This window comes from Phocoena sinus, chromosome 8 (assembly GCF_008692025.1).
Source record: "Phocoena sinus isolate mPhoSin1 chromosome 8, mPhoSin1.pri, whole genome shotgun sequence".
Lineage (NCBI taxonomy): Eukaryota > Metazoa > Chordata > Mammalia > Artiodactyla > Phocoenidae > Phocoena > Phocoena sinus.
Window position 1 is genome coordinate 65,726,943 of NC_045770.1, and position 16,396 is coordinate 65,743,338.

Genomic DNA, 16,396 nt, shown 5'->3' on the forward strand with positions numbered 1-16,396 from the left:
GACATCTGAGAACAGGAGTTTTCACAGTCTGCAAGGCCAAAGAAATGGGCCACAGCCTGATCCTGGAAGAGCGTCTGACACCGGAATCACTACAGGTAAACTTCTAAGTAGATGTGATCATCAAAATGTCCAGCTTTCAACCAGGGGCAGAAGTTCTGCAAGGGGACTCTGTTGATTTAGAGAAAGGATCTGCTATGTCAAATGTAGATTGTAAGGGGAACAAGAGAGAAATGAATCAATTAAAATGTAAACAGCCAACGGGAAGCAGGGGGACCATTTGTTCCTGAAACACCTTATTAGAAATCCAGGGAAAATGGGGTCCCTGGGACTACACGGACAGCCACCCAGGGAATAAAAGTCAGCTGGCTCTGGTGGAAAAATCACACAAAGGACCGAGCATCTCCTTGTGGGAAGTCTGTGGGTGAGCAGGCCAGGCCAGTGGCCAGGACAGCTGAGGAACGTGGGGTAAAGGGAAGGCAGGCCCGACAGGTGGGAAAAAGGAGGACGGGGCGTCTTTGCTCTCCGGCAGAGCCTTGCTCTGGCCTCTGATGCCCAGAACTCTGGTGCTGGGGAGAAATCACTCTGTCCTCCACTGCCTACCTGGCCCTCCTCACCTAGCGCCAGGGTGGGAGGCCTGTCCCGTGTGGCTCCTTGTGCACTTTGTGGTGTTTCTGGTAAAGTCATGACCATGTCCCCCAGGCCATCTCTTTTACAAATCAGAGATACAGATAAAATGTAGCAAAAAGTTAAACAGCAGTTACTATGATGTGAGGCAATGTTCTAAGAGCTCTATGTATATTACACATTCAATCTTTGTATTACCGTCTCTAATTTACAGATAGGAAAACCAAGACACAGAGAGGCTAGGTAACTTGCTGGAGGTCAACCAGCTCTGTAAGTGACAGACCTGGCCTTGGATCCCAGGGAATTGGGTTCTACATATCACTCTATAATCTAGCAAAAACATCATCTGTTTGTCATGTTACTCAGCTCTTCTCCTGAGTCGTTCTCCTCTAAACATATGCCACTTTCTCTATATCCCATGAAATCCAATTCTGCAGCTGTGATCTGAGTAAAACAAAACTATTGCCTCCCCATTTTAAGGCATTAATACAGCTCAAGATTACATCATCTTTAAGAACAACTATGTGATACTATTGGCCCATGATATGTTTAATTAACTAAGATTCAGAAGCATTTTCCCAGGTTGCTCCAGTTAAGAAGTATTTCTCCCTATGTTTGTGTAGTCAGCAATTTTTTTTTTTTTTTTTTTTTTTTTTTTGCGGTACGCGGGTCTCACTGTTGTGGTCTCTCCCGTTGTGGAGCACAGGCTCCGGACGCGCAGGCTCAGCAGCCATGGCTCACGGGCCCAGCCGCTCTGCGGCACGTGGGATCTTCCCAGACCGGGGCACGAACCCGTGTCCCCTGCATCGGCAGGTGGACTCTCAACCACTGTGCCACCAGGGAAGCCCTAGTCAGAATTTTTGATGCAACAGCAGAACTATTACCCAGGGTGTTGATTTTACCTCCTTTGTCCTGAGGCTGCTTTCATGGAAGCCTCATCTTTCAAAGACTTCTGGGTCATCTCCACAGAGCCAAAATCCCAAACTAGAAAAGCTCCCCTAGGCAGGGCGGGGCAAGGGGCCTGAGTAGTGTCCTGGAGACACAGACACAGGTAGAAATACTGGCTCTGCAACACACCACTGCTGGGAGCTTGACCAAGTTTCTTAACCTTGCAAATATTCTCCTATATAAAATGGAAATAATAATAACTACCCCAGAGAGACGAGAGGATAAAGTTAAAGGACAACATAGACATTAAGCAGTTTGCACAGTGCCTGCCACGTTAAGTGAGCAAGTGGTGGCTCTTGGTGTAAATCCTTAGCCCCAGCGTAGGGACCCCCAGATGATCCAGCAATCATGTCCCAGCTCCTCACATGAAAACGCCCCCCTTCCCTGCCAGGACCAGATATATAACTTGTAGTGCAAAAGGAAAATATGGTGGCCCCTGCTGAAAAATTATTAAGAATTTTAGCACAGCAACAGCAGATCATTAAACCAAGCGCAGAGCCCTTCTAGCCTTCTCAGGATCCTGTGCAAAAGGGGCCCACTGTATAGTGTCCTGATACTAATACCGCCGCTGTAAACAAGTCCTGCAAACTTGGTGACTTCAGATAACACAAATCTGTTATCTTCTGGTTCTGGAGGCCAGAAGTCTGACAAAGGTCTCACTGGGCTAAAATCAAAGTATCAGCAGAACTGCACTCCTTTCTGTAGGTTCTAGGCGATAATCTGTTAGATACTCTTCTTGCCGTTTTCAGTATCTAAAGGCTGCCCACATTCATGGCTCTTTTCCATCTTCAAAGCCAGCAATGGCTGGTTGAGTCCTTCTCACATAGCCATCTCTCTGGCTTATTCTTCCACTTTCAAGTGCCCTGTGATTACATTGGGTCGAACCAGAGAATTCAGGATGATCTCCTTATTTTAGTCAGCTGATTAGCAACCTTAATTCCACCTGCAACCTTAATTCTCCTTTGTCGTGTAACATACCATATTCACAGGTTCCAGAGATTAGGATGTGAACACCCTTGGGAGGCCATTATCCTGCCTACCATACACACTCATGAAGACAGCACTGTTGACCCCCAAAGTTCAGAGGTCTCAGATGTCTGTCGTCTAGAGGTTGCACCATGAAGACCCCATGGCCCTCCGATCCATACACACAAACCTGGTGACCATCCTCATAGTGGTGGCAGCAAATACCCACAGCCACCTTGGATGGACCCTAACCTGCTCCTAGGGGGACCCAGAGCCCTGGCTCCAGGCTGCATTCTTTCTCTTCTATAATCTCATCCTGCTTCTTTCCAGTTGGATGTTCACACAGGGTCTCTCCAGCTCAGGACCCAGGGCTCCTTTGTGGGTGGGTATGTGTGGATCTGCCCCAGTTGCTCCTACCTGGGGCTGCAGAAAATAGTCCAATCCCCTTTACCAGCCCCTTGTGCCTCAAGCCCCAGGCCTTAACCTACCAGTCAACCCAAGAGCCAGTCCACCCTCACTCCTGGGAGGGATGTGGACCTCAGGGGATGCTGGCGAGAAAGGCAACATCATTACTGATGGCTCAGGGGCCTCTGAGGATCTGCCAGCAAGAGGCAGGAAGCAACACCTGCTGGAGGCTCTGCCCTGAGCTACCTTAGAGGTAGGCCATAGAGTTGCCATGGCAATGTGACAGCCCTGAAGCCGGAGCCCCCGAGCCCCTCCTGTTCCTACCCATACCCAATGCCCACTAGATCAAGGGCTCATCCCTTATATCCCCTGGCCCCTGTATGGAAATAATACGCACTGCCTGCAGGAAAGAATGAGGCAGGCACCGGCTGCTGTGGAGCTGGTGAGTACCAATATGCTAACTACCCCACCCGCCATCACTGGGGTGGGAGGCCCAGCCTTACCTTCCTGTCCTGATCTGGCAAGCTTGCTTTAGCCCTCCACAATCCTCCTTCCCCACAATCACAACCCCTTTTCTCAGTGACCTTCCTAAAGATGTCTCCTCCATCCTCCCTCTCCATCCCACAGGCAAAGGACTTCCTTGATCTCTTTCTCACACCATAATTTTTCAAAAAGTTGATGCTTAATTTATATGCAGTGAAATGCACAGATCTTAAGTGTGTAGTTCGATGCGTTTTGACAAATATATATACCTATGTAGTCCACACCCCAATCAAGACTTGTCTTCCCCTTCTTCTCTTTTTGCCTCTGGGAGGTTATTTTGGAGGCTACAGATAAGAAGGGGCAAGTAGGACACTGGGAGGCAGGAGGAGGGACATAGAGAAAGCCATGGGGATGTCTGGAGCTTGTAGCTGGGGACATGAGGGATGGAGTAAAGTCCAGCCAGACTGAGATGCAGACTTTCTCCCCTTTGATCCTGAGGCCCCGGTGTCTTTCACCCCAGGAAGCAAGAAGGCAAACCCCTGTCCAGATCTGGCAAAGGCCTCACGTGGGGTGAAGTCCAGGAGGCTCACCAGAAGAGGCAACCACTGTCCTGTCTCCCCTGGGTCTTCCCACCTGGATGGCCAAGGGGCCTGCTCTGTTCTTATTAATATAATGCAGGAAGAATGAATGGCACTTTGACTTCCCCGAAAGCCAAGTGTCCTGGTGCCCGGAGGAAATACGTCCTCTCTCTGCGTGGATCAAAGACCCCAGAGGAGGCTAATGAAACTGTGGCGTTTCCAGTTCCCATGTCCTTCTGAGGCAGGAGATAGATGGGCCTCAGGCTGAGCAGCTGGAGTTTGTTCCCTGGGGACAGATACTCCAAAATAGCCAGAGGGAGAGAGGAGCTGAGTCCCGCCCAGATAAAAGGTAGAGACCACATATGTCTCATTCTTGAGGTCAAGAAGACCTTCCCGACTACACATGCACAGAAAAGATCCTTGAAGGTCAAAAAGGGAGTGACGTCAACCTATTCATAGGCTTCTTCGCCAGAATCCATCTTGGCTAAGAGATGGGTGCGTGCACACGGGACGACCCTCATGTAAACCAAATAAGGGCTCAGAACCAGGCAAAGCAAGATCACTGCCAAGAGAAACCCAGAAGAAATGCCCCATATAAGTGATTCAAACTACCACGAGGGGGCTACTCTCTCTCTGAGTCCACCCGTGTGTGCCTATTCACACGTACTCTTTTTTCCTCCCAATAAACACTTTACTTGTTTCACTACTTTCCGTCTCTTTGTAGACATTTATTTCTACAAAGCTGATGGGCCAGAGCCTTGTCACTGGCCACTGGTCCCTGGTGGTCTAATGGCTAGGGTTCAGCGTCCTCACTGCCGCGGCCTAACTTCAGCCTCTGGTTGGAGAACCGAAATCCTGCTTCAAGCCAAGGCCACCTGAGATGACTTCCATCTCCAGGGGAGAGTGGCCAAAACTGGTAAAGGGAGGCTCCTTGCAGACGTCAACCTCCAGGTGCTGCTTTCCTGAGCAGAGGCCCCAGGAGGACAGGGCTTCTGTGGGTGTCAAGTGCAGTCCCTGACTTACTAGAGACCTGCATGGATGACTCCTTCCCAAGGAGGCAGGAGCTCCTCTGCCAGTTTTCTGATCACTTGCCTTCTGATCCCATCACCTTTCACTCTGGATCCCACTACAGTGTAAGCTCCTTGAGGGTTCTGTCTGACGCTTTACTGGGTACCTGGCACACACTTGGTGCTCAATAAATATTTGTTGGATGAATAAACTAATGAAGCCTACCTAGCAACCAGTTGGATGGATTTTTTTCCTTCTAGTTACCTCTCGCCCTGTGTATAAGGCGCTGAGCACACTTTGGCCCTCTCTCAGCCAGATGACAAGGTGGTCAGATTACCAAGAAAGGAGATAAAATAAGGGCCCAGCCAGAGGTGATGGAAGGGAGGGTAGGGAAGAATTTGGGACACCCACTTTCTGGTCCAGGAATGAAGCCAATGAGCATAGCATCAGGGTTAGAACTTGGCAAAGTCAGGAATACAAAGAGCAGGGCTTCCCTGGTGGCACAGTGGTTGAGAGTCCGCCTGCCGATGCAGGGGACACAGGTTCGTACCCCGGTCCGGGAGGATCCCGCGTGCCGCGGATCGGCTGGGCCCGTGAGCCATGGCCGCTGAGCCCGCGCGTCCGGAGCCCGTGCTCTGCAGCGGGAGAGGCCACAACAGTGAGAGGCCCGCGTACCGCAAAAAAAAAAAAAGAAAAGAATAGTGCAGAATCCAAAGATGCCTCCAGGGGCAGAAATCCCCAAGGGCAAACAGGAGGGAAAAGGAGGAAAGGCACAGGAGCTGGGACTGAAGCAAGGTACACCTGGTGTGATTCTTCTAGAGACTGTCCTTAGCATGGGGCTTTCTCTCCAGATGCTCCCTGTACCCCTACCCACCTTGCTCTAAATCCCAACATTTGCCATCGCTGAGGTTTCACTCTACGCCTTGATAACAGCTTTGAGCTTCACTAAAACAATTTTTCTACTTCCTGAACCAGATAAGCCAATCAGCTCCATGCTATACATTGTTAAAGCAGGCCCCATCCCCAGTAGAATGACACGAATGGACACCTCACGGCAGTGAAACACAGTGACGGTTACAAGCACAAATTCTATTGCCAGATTGCCTGAGTTTAAATCCCAGTTCTGCCACTAGTGACCTTGGGCAGGTTACATAATCTCTCTGTGCCTCAGTTTCCTCTTGTGTAAAATGGAGACTAATAATAATACTATGAAATAGTAAGAAATACATATATTGATCTCTGCCTCCAGTTCCTGACAATATTTATTTAGTCTTTGACCCATAGCCCCTAAATCCTTTGTAATTTACTGAGTGAAAGGAGTGTCTGACACAGAGGTCCCAAATCCTTTAGAATTTCCTGGGTGATCGGAGTATCTCTTTTTTTCTCAAAACAGATAACTTTTTATTGAATTATAGTTGATTTACAATGTTGTGTTAGTTTCAGGTATACAGTAAAGTGATTCGATTATACATATATGTGTATATCTATTCTTTTTCAGATTCTTTTCCATTATAGGTTATTATAAGATATTGAATATAGTTCCCTGTGCTATACAGTAGGCCCTTGTTGTTTATCTATTTTATATATAGTAGTGTGTATCTGTTAATCCTAAACTCCTAATTTATCCCTCCCCCCACTTTCCCCTTTGGTAACCATACGTTTGTTTTCTATGTCTGTGAACCTATTTCTGTTTTATAAATAACTTCATTTGTTTTTTTTTTAGATTTCACATACAAGTGATATCATATGATATCTGTCTTTCTCTGACTTACTTCACTTAGTATGATAATCTCTAGGTCCATCCATGTTGCTGCAAATGGCATTACTTCATTCATATATATATGTGTGTGTAGAGATATATATACACACACCACATCTTCTTTATCCATTCATCTGTCGATGGACATTTAGATTGCTTCCATTACTTGACTACCGTAAATAGTGCTGCTATGAACATCAGGATGCATGTATCTTTTTGAATTCGAGTTTTCATCTTTTCCAGATGTACGCCCAGGAGTGGGATTGCTGGGTCATATGGTAGTTCTATTTTTAGTTCTTTAAGGACCCTCCATACTGTTCTCCATAGTGGCTGCACCAATTTACATTCCCACCAGTAGTGTAGGAGGGTTCCCTTTTCTCCACACCCTCTCCAGCATTTGTTATTTATAGACTTTTTGATGATGGCCATTCTGACTGGTGTGAGGTGCTACCTCATTATAGTTTTGATTTGCATTTCTCTAATAATTAGTGATGTTGAGCATCTTTTCATGTGCCTGTTGGCCATCTGTACGTCTTCTTCGGAGAAATGTCTATTTAGGTCTTCTGCCCAGGTAGGAGTATCTTTTGATCTAATGAGGAAGATTCTTGGCAGGCTCCTGAATGAGGGCTGGTCACCAGAAAGACCAAGCCATGATTAGAAGTTTGGAACTTTCAGTCCTACCCCCCATTCTCTGGAGAGAGGGGAGAGGCTGGAAAATGAGTTAATAATCAATCATGCCTACGTAATGATGCCTCCATAAAAATCCTTAAAATATGGAATTCAGAGAGCATCCAGGTTGGTGAGCACATCCACATATTGGGAGGGCGATGCACCCCCAACTCCACAGGGACAGAAGCTCCTGAGCTCGGGACACTTCCAGACCTCACCCTGTGTCTCTCTTCATGCGGCTCTCTTCCCACGGAGCCCCTCACAGGGTAAAAGTCACATACCTTGCAACAGTTAACAGAGCCCTTCTCTGCAATTCTTAACCTGGGCTGTGCATGGCAATCACCTGAGAACTCTAAACAACATGGGCACCGAGTTCCACCTCTGGAAACTCTTGCCCAATTGGTCTAGGGTAGAGCCTGGTATCAGGATTATTTTAAAACTCCCAGAGGAGTTGAAGGTGTAGCCAAGTTTGAGAACTACCAACCCCCCACCCCGATTTGATCTGCTTCCTGTTGCCCCTCTGATCTCATCTCCAACTACTGCCTTCTAGTTTGCTCTGTTCCAGCCACAGGGACCTCCTTCCGTTTCTTCAAACATGCCAGGCACATGTTGACCTCAGGAACTTTGCACATGCTGGTCCCCCTGTCCAGAAAGTTTTTCCTCTGAGCATCCACATGGCTCACTTCCTCATCTCCTCTAGGTCTTTGCTCAAATGTCACCTTCTTAGTGAGGCCTTCTCTGACCATCTCATTAAAAATTCAACCCCTCCTCCTATTCCAGGCTGTTCCAATCTCCCTCTTCCACCTTACATTTCCCCACAGTACTTACTACTACATTTCCCCACAGTACTTGCTACATAGGTGACTTTGCTTTGTTTATTATCTGTCCTCACCTAACTAGAATAGAACACAAGCTCCCCGAGGGTAAGGATTCCTGTCCGTTTTGTTCACTGCTCTATCTCTGGGTCTAGACTATTCTGGCACATAGTAAGTGCTCAATAAATACCCTTTAAATGAACATATACTCTTCTCTCCCCTTGTAGATCCTCAGCTGCTCTTTCATCTCTAGAGCCCAGCCAAGTTCTACTGGGCCAAGAAAAACCACATCCAACCAAATGGCATACATCAGGTGCTCAATAAATGTCTATGAAACTGAACTGAACTCTCCTTCCCAAAGAATATAGCCCCCAAGCCCAGCAGCAAGATCTTTCCTGAAAACTCCAGATATAAGCTCACTGTGGTTTGCAGCTTTTAAGAAAATTTTAAAAATAAGGGGAAAGTGGGGAAAAGAAGGTGTTGGTGGGGAGCTCACAAAAGTTAATGAGATCTTCTCAGCTATGGTACATGCCCACATTTTTAATAATTAGGAGTAATAAAAATTCTAACTGAACCTTAAAGGAACATCGTCTCTAACGAAGAGAGAAGTCAAGACAGACTTCTCTGTTGGGTGTAATGACTTGTTAGCCTCAGAAGATGGATGTACTTTAAAAAACTAATTTACAGAAAAAAAGAATTGTTCATAAAAACGCAACTGATTGGGTTAAAATGACTTATTAACAGGAATGCCAGATGATTCTCGTTCCCTTAAGGATTAAATTAGGTTATTAATCCTTCAAATTTCTAATGGAAGAAAGCCTTCCCCCTGCTTAGCAGATGGAGAAACTGGGGCTGGGGGAGTAGGGAGAGAGTGACTTGCCTGACGCAGGCCAAGTGGGCAGACCCTGGCTGAAGCCAGGAAGAGACCCAGGAGTCCAGACGCCAAGTCCTAGCTCTGTCCCCAGCACTGTGGTGACCCCACCTCCCCACCTGCAGGTCAACAAGGGCCCGGCCACTGACTCTGCTCACCCGCTGGGTCTGAGGTCAGGCAAGGGCCGGTCGAGGGGTAGGCGGTCACTGAGGTAGGCATTGTAGCCGTAGTACTGGAACTGCTTCAGGGCCACACGCCGGCCTTCGGGGCTGAGCTCCTGGCCCCAGTGTGCAAACAGAGAGGAGTCTGTGAAGGGCTCAGCCTCTGCCTCCTCAGGTTTGGCGGGGGCCTCTGGAGAAAGAAGGGATAAGGAGACAGTGGGTCAGAGCACACCCCTGCACATGCCATGACAACCCCTTTCCCTTCCTCACCATTGCCTTGGGTAAAACAATCTTAGCCCCAGCTTTGGGGGTGGGGGAAGGGAGACTAGAATCTTCATGCGTCCACAAACTCATGTATCCATCCATACATCCATTCACCCACCCAACAACCACTAGCGCAACGGATATAGAAATATACCCAACAGGGTCTGCTGGGAAGCCGATGGGTGTGATCCTGATGCCCCATGGCTTTAAGTTAGAACCTTTTCCTTTCCCGGTCTGCCTTCTCATCAGAGATGCCGGTCCCAGTCCACGAATGGGACTTCTGCTTCTCTTTCCCCAGATCGCACCCCCATTCCATGCCAGCTCTGAACCTGTCCCACACCCAGGTCCCTGAGCTGGGCATCTGCTCCCCTGCCCAGTTCTTGCCAGTCCACCTCTGTCTCCACTGTATGGTCCTGCTGTGAGTTTCCTGGTCCCATCGTACAACATTCACCTGGCTGCAAGGACCCTCGGCCAGACTGCCTCCTGCTGCCTCAGGCTCTGCCCACCAGGACAGGGAATCACTGGCACAGGGGACAGCCATACCATCCCCAAACCTCCACGCACTCTGGGCACTGCTCATTGGATCCCTGGTAGACTTTGTGGGGGGGCAGTGCTCACACCAGGTCAAGAAGAGCTCATCGTTTTCCTGGAAGCTTCCAAGAAAAATGGAAGAGGCATTATTACTTATAAGAGCAGAGGCTTGGATTCAAATAAATCCCTGCTCCACCATTCACTGGTTACATGACCACAAGCAAACACTCAACCTCTTGACGCCTTGATTTCCCCACCTGTAATGTGGGAATAATAATACCCACCCACCACCCCCAAGATCTGTGAGGATTACTTACGGTCATGTGTATAAAACACTTGACTCAGAATAAGTGCACAACAAACGGTAATCAGGGTTGCTATAGCAAGAGGAGCCCGGAGGGTCATTTAAGTCCTTTTATGGCGGTAATGGGTAGGTCTTGCCAGGACATAGGCTGACAGGTCAAGACTATGGAATTCGTTCCCAGGGACGGGTAGTCAAGCCCACCATTCAAGGTCAGCGATCAGAAAAACTGGATAGAGATGCCAAGATCACTGGACGGCGCCTTCCATGCTCATAAACATGATGTAAGAGACAGTTAGGAGCCTGGAATGAGACAGGAACCAGGAGGAAGCAGAAGGGGCGTTAGGAACAGGAGAGGCTTGGCACACTTGCCAAAGTCCCCTCAGCTGTCTGTATGGAGCCAGTAGGTGCATGCACACCTATGCCAGGTAACTTAAAGGTACAGGCCGAGACAGGCCAGGGGCTAGGGTTCCATGGTCTTCAAGGTTGGAGAGCTCAGAGCTGCAGACCACAGCTCTTAGCACCACTTCCTCCTGACGGACTCTTGGAAGAGCCAGTCTGGGAAGCGGAGGAGGCCTATAGGAGTAAGAGGGGGACCCTTCCAGCACCTAGGAAGGGGTGCTGCAGAGGGAGGAAGCCCCCATCACTGGAGGCACAGAGGGTGTCATGGACAGAAGGGAGCCGTTGTAGCTCCCTGCAAGTTAGAGAGCCGAAGATTCTGAAAGCAGAGCGAGCACGCCGATGCCGGAGACCTTAGTCAGAGAGATGCCAAAACTTCTGTAAATGGAGCCGGGACTCGCAGGCGCTGGGTGAAAGTGTGTATGCACCTCTCCCCTTCGGGGGCCATGTCCTTGGGACATACCCCAAACTGGAGATCCGTGTAACTCCTGGGATAACTATCACGGCTAGCACTTGCTGAGTGTTTACCATGAGTCAGGCTCTGCTATAAGCATTTTTCACATATCGACTCAACTCACCCTACCAGGTGGGAAGTACTACTGGCTCCATTTTACAGATAATGAAGGTGAGGCACAGAGAGGATGGGAAACTTGCCCCAGTTCACTCAGAAGGAAGTGCAGTAGCTGAGGTGCAATCTCAGGATGTCTGTCCCCCGAGGCAGTAGTCCTAACCACGAAGCCGCACTGCCTCTACAGAGCAAAGGGCTGGATAGAGGTGAATTCCAAAGACAAACATGACCTATCATCTCAGTTACCAATTTTCCTTAAAGATACAGGAGGAAACTCAGATATGTTAAACATATTAGGACGTATTAAAGAGTAAAATGCAAACTACATGTGCATTTCTATGACAAAGCAAGAGCTTTTAGGACTGTGGTGCTACTCAAAACTCCATCCCAGAACTCAGGCTGCCTTTGGCCCCCCAACTAGGTACGCTTGAAGGGCAACACGGGGCTCGCCTGATCCTGAAGGTCCTTGTTATCTCTCAAAAGATGGATGACTCACTCATTTGGAATGGGGGGTAGTAATAATCTAAATCAGTGAATCAACTGAATCATATAATATTTAACAGAAATGGAGTTTCACTGCTCGCACATACCTAAATGGATATTACCAAGTAAAATGAGATCAGTTAATGAAAAAATTATAATTCACAATTAGGCCAGTGTTTCATAAAAATGGATTATAAACATATTAAAGTCCTGGGTTCCATCACATGCTCCTGCCTTTTTACTCAGTATGGGTACAAATGACAACAAACTTGAAAGCAGTGGGTCCTGAATAATGAGTCAGGGGTGTGACAATGGGAAGAGGTATATTTGTTGAATTTCTGCCTGAGCGAAGCACGGTGCTAGCTGGTGTCCTTACCCAAGGTTATCTCTGTCATGCTCACAGGTGTGGACTCCATGAGAACAGGACGACCTCTGTCTTGTTCCCTGCTGTATCTTTGGCTCCCAGCACAGTACGTGGCTCTTACAAGGGGCTCAGTGCATCATTTTAAAACAAATCAGTTAATAAGTACCCCATAGTGGTTAGTTATTAGACAAGAGGAAACCAAAGATGAAGATGTTAAATGACTAATCTGAGGTCACCCAGTTTGTCAAGGGCATTGAAGCTTTCCTCTGCATCAGGGGTGGCAAACTGTGGTCTGAGGGCCAAATCTGGCCCACCATCTATTATGTCAATAAAGCTTTATTGGAACACATCACATTCACTTGCTTACGTGTTAGCTATAGCTGCTTTAGAGCTACAAAGGCAGACTGGGTATGACAGAGACCATATGGCTTGCAAAGTGGAAAATATGTACTTTCTGGCCCTTTAAGAAAAAGTATACTGACCCCCTGCTCTACACCTTACATGTGACATCTCTTAGGTAAGGAGGCTTTACCTCTGCTAATCCATTCATTTTGTTTCCTTACGAGCACTGGCTGTAGAGACAGAATCCATACTCCAGCTCGACCATTTGCCAGTTTAGTCTAGCTTATCTGCACTTTCGTTCCTCATCTGGAAAGTGGAATGGATACTAAAAGTACCTTCTTCATAGGCTGTTGGAGTGTATTCAATGAGCTGGTCCATGTAAGGAGCTTAGCACAGTGCCTGGCACATAATAAATGTTAGCTCAGTGGGCATCAGCGGCTAAGGACCCACACAGCCTCACAGCCCACCGCGGTGCTCTTCCACTGACACTTCTTGAGTTCAGATTACAAAGAGGAATGGCCTTGCCCTGAGGTCCCAGTCCTGGAAGATGCTGCTGTTGTGTAGCCCCCAGATGAAGGGTTTCCATGTCTACAAAGAGTGGCCTCCCCTTAACCAGTCCTAGACCCAACTCCCCTCACTCTCCACTAAGAAAGCAGACCTACAAGGAGGACCATGTCTGACGTAGTTGGAGCTGTAAAGAGGCCCCAGGCAAGAGCCTTGGCTGGGTCCTCTGCAGGGGGCCAGGGGAGTCTGGACACATCTGGTGAGGGGCCAGACCCACGGATGTCTCTCATCCAGGGATGAGACCCGCCCCCAGGAGCAGATGCAGGCTGTGGCCCCTGCTGGGGTTCAGTCCTACTCGGCCATCCCTGACCAACTGAGGGGGTGACCAGAGAGAGGTGTCTATGCAGGGGGCTGAGGGCGCCCAAGGGAAGAGGTCACTCATGGCACAGATGAGCAGGGCACAGTGAACTCAGTCCGGCGGCCGAGCCAGTGTTTGGAGGATCCTTAGAACAGCACAGGGGCTGTGGTCCCAGCCCATTCTTCACCCAGCCCTGGTGCTTGTCTGTGTCCTAGGGAGAAGAGGCTGAGAGGGAACAGTGAAGGGCCATTTCACCAGACAGCCACACACGGGGCTCAAGTGGCACCTGTGTAACGCCCAGGCAGGGGAGCTATTCCTCTGCCTTCCCTGACTCACCACAAACAACCACGTGGGGTGAGCAGAAGTGTGCCCCAGTGGGGCCTCAGGAAGCCCATCGGCTGGAGAGACACTGCCATGCTATGCCCCCCTCTCTGCTCGGGACTTCCCATGGCCAACTGTCTCTCTCAGCCTCTGGACAGATGGCTCTACAGAGCAGAAACTGGAGAACAAGAACCAGAGCTGTCAGGGCCCCAGCAGGCCTGGGACGGCCTGTGGATGGGGAAGGAAGAACAACAGTGCAGACTGTAAGTCTGAAAGGCCCCGGATTGGCCATATGATTTGGAAATAGTTTATGAACCTACAGGCACGTATGCCGAAGTGCCACCTACTAACCATCACCAAAGGTACTGTCCAAAGTGGCAAAGTGCCCCTCAAAAATTATTTGAGGTCCACTGAGGAGGGGACTACAGACTAATCTTGAGTGTTTGCTGCAAAACCTTTGCCCCCGGAGCTGATCCCCTCGTACACTCTACCCCAATTCCATTGCACTGGCCCTGCCAGGTGGTGAGGCCAGGCCATCGCAGTGGCCCTGTGATATAGGTTCTATCGTTCCCATCATAGATGAGAGGAAACTGCAGGTCAGAGATGTAAAAGAACTTGACGTTGAAACCATACTCCTGACAGCAGCCCCGCCTCCATGTCATGGGCGAGATACACTGTCTGGCTTGAGGACTGGAAAAACTTCAGGTCCCGGGAGGCTGCTCAGATGGCCTGCACTGGTTCACAGCAGTTGTTAAACCACTGAGATACCTTCACAGCGCTGGTAAACAGCTGCTTCCCAGAGTCCCTCCGGGTGGCCCTCTAACCCCAGCTGCTCTGGCCCTTTTCTTGGAATGATCCAGATCTTTCTACCAGCCAGCAACTGAAAGGTGTATGCCCGGCCCGCCCAGGAGCCCCGTTCATGCACATTGGTTAGCGTCTGTGTCTGGCTGGATAAGTACAATTTGACCATTACTTGCTCGAGCCCTTCCTCGGAGGCCCCTGTGAGAAAGAATTATGGGTTTCTGGAGACCTTTCACTCAGCTCATCCATTCCCCACGTGAGTGCCTGGGCGTCACTGTGCATGACCTGTTTTCCAGAAAGTTCTGCCAGTGATCACAGAGGGCATCCAGGAAATGCCACAATATGGTCTCAGAGACACACCCACAGTGCTTGACATGCAGCCCACTAATGAGAGCAGAGAATTACCGATTCAGGTCCTGACAGCTTCCATGCTAATTCACGGAGACAGGAGGGAAGTGGGGCAGGGAAGGAGCTTGCGAAGCTTTGAGCAGTTAATGCACCCAAGGCCGCAGGGCTGAGCACCGAGCCCAGGCTCACCAGGCAGGCACGATGAGCATGTCTGGAGACCCAGCCAAGCCTGTGAGGCTCCCGAAGCCGCTGTGCTGAAAGCAGGAGTACCTGCGTGAGGGCAGCTCTTTCAGAGAGCAGCCCGCACGGGGGCTCGCCCAGCTGCTTTTGCTCCAGAGTCTGGGCAGTGCTGAGGCTGCACAATGGAGTGGTAAGAAAATGGGTTTGGGAGTGAAACAGACATTGTGATGCTGCCCAGCGCCACCCACTTCTGACCACCTGTCCTCTCTAGGACCACGTTCCTGGAGATCCCCATCTTTTGAAGCTGAGCCATTTTGTCAGCTCCTGTCATGCACTTCAGTGGAAACTCAGGTGCTGGTGACTTTTTTGGAGGAGCTGCAGGAGAGGCTGTAGCCCAGACCTCTCCCAAAGCAAAAACCCAGCACCTGGCTCTGCCCTTGGATTTTAGGATGAATCCTAAAATAGCAACAGAAGGGGTTCCATTGCATGATTGTTGCTGGAGGTCAGGGTGATTTGGGGCTGGACAGCAGGACTGGCCAAGCTCTACCGAGGGGACAGACAGAGCCACTTAGGACGTGGCTCACATGGCTGAGGACCCTTAGCCCTCTGCCCACGCTGGACTGTGTGCTCATTGGAAGTGGCAGCTCTGCTTCTGGTCCCTGTGTATGGGCGCCTTTAGGACTATTACCCCAGGAAAGCAGCGGAGCCCTCTTGTTTCTTATGGTTTTTCTCGGTTTCCTATATGCCCCTCTTTCAGGCAGAGCTAAGAAGGCTTTGAGGGTGGCTGGGGAGGGGGGCCTCACTCTGCCCTGCAGCCAGTGCTATTCTGGTTTCTGAAGCTTTGGTGTTTGGTGGTGAGATCCAGAGCCCAGGAGCAGGGAGGTGGGAGGAAGCAGGACAGCCAGGCCGGTGTCCCAGGTAACTGCCTGCCATGTGCACCGGGGCCTTAGGTCTAAGTTCATCCGGGGGACAGGCACAGACTGTCCTGTCTCCTGGTCCGCCTCCAGGAGTGTCCTGGGGTCCTCCTCTCACCCCACAACTGGGTCTGCTCTTCATTGTTTCTGGACAAGCTCCACAGCCCAGCCCTGCAAGTCCCCATTTCCTTTACTGTGAGACAGGAACAGACTGCCAGGCTGCTGGGGAGAGCCACTGTGAGTCAGCTTTTGTAAGGATGAAGGCTAAGCATTAAATAATGGAGCCAGCAGTGCTGAATATCCCAGATAAGAATTCATAAAGGCTGTTGCCTTTCCTTCCATTCCTTTTATTTTTTTTAACAGCTTTATTGGGGTGCAACATACATACCATAAAATTCGCCCTTTTCAAAAGTACAATTCAATGGTTTTTA

At 49.5% G+C, this 16,396-nt stretch overlaps 1 protein-coding gene across 3 annotated transcripts in view; it reads right to left on the minus strand.

Annotated features, from left to right (window-relative positions):
* GALNT18 (polypeptide N-acetylgalactosaminyltransferase 18) overlaps window positions 1-16,396 on the minus strand; it is a 353,141-nt gene that overhangs the window by 175,399 nt on the left and 161,346 nt on the right. For all 3 annotated transcript variants that reach the window (XR_004351151.1, XM_032640889.1, XM_032640890.1), the window contains exon 2: window positions 9,285-9,477. Coding sequence is in view for 2 of the 3 variants with exons in the window: in XM_032640889.1 (XP_032496780.1) it covers window positions 9,285-9,477 (193 nt within the window). In the remaining variant the exon portion in view is untranslated. The remainder of the gene's footprint in view (window positions 1-9,284; window positions 9,478-16,396) is intronic.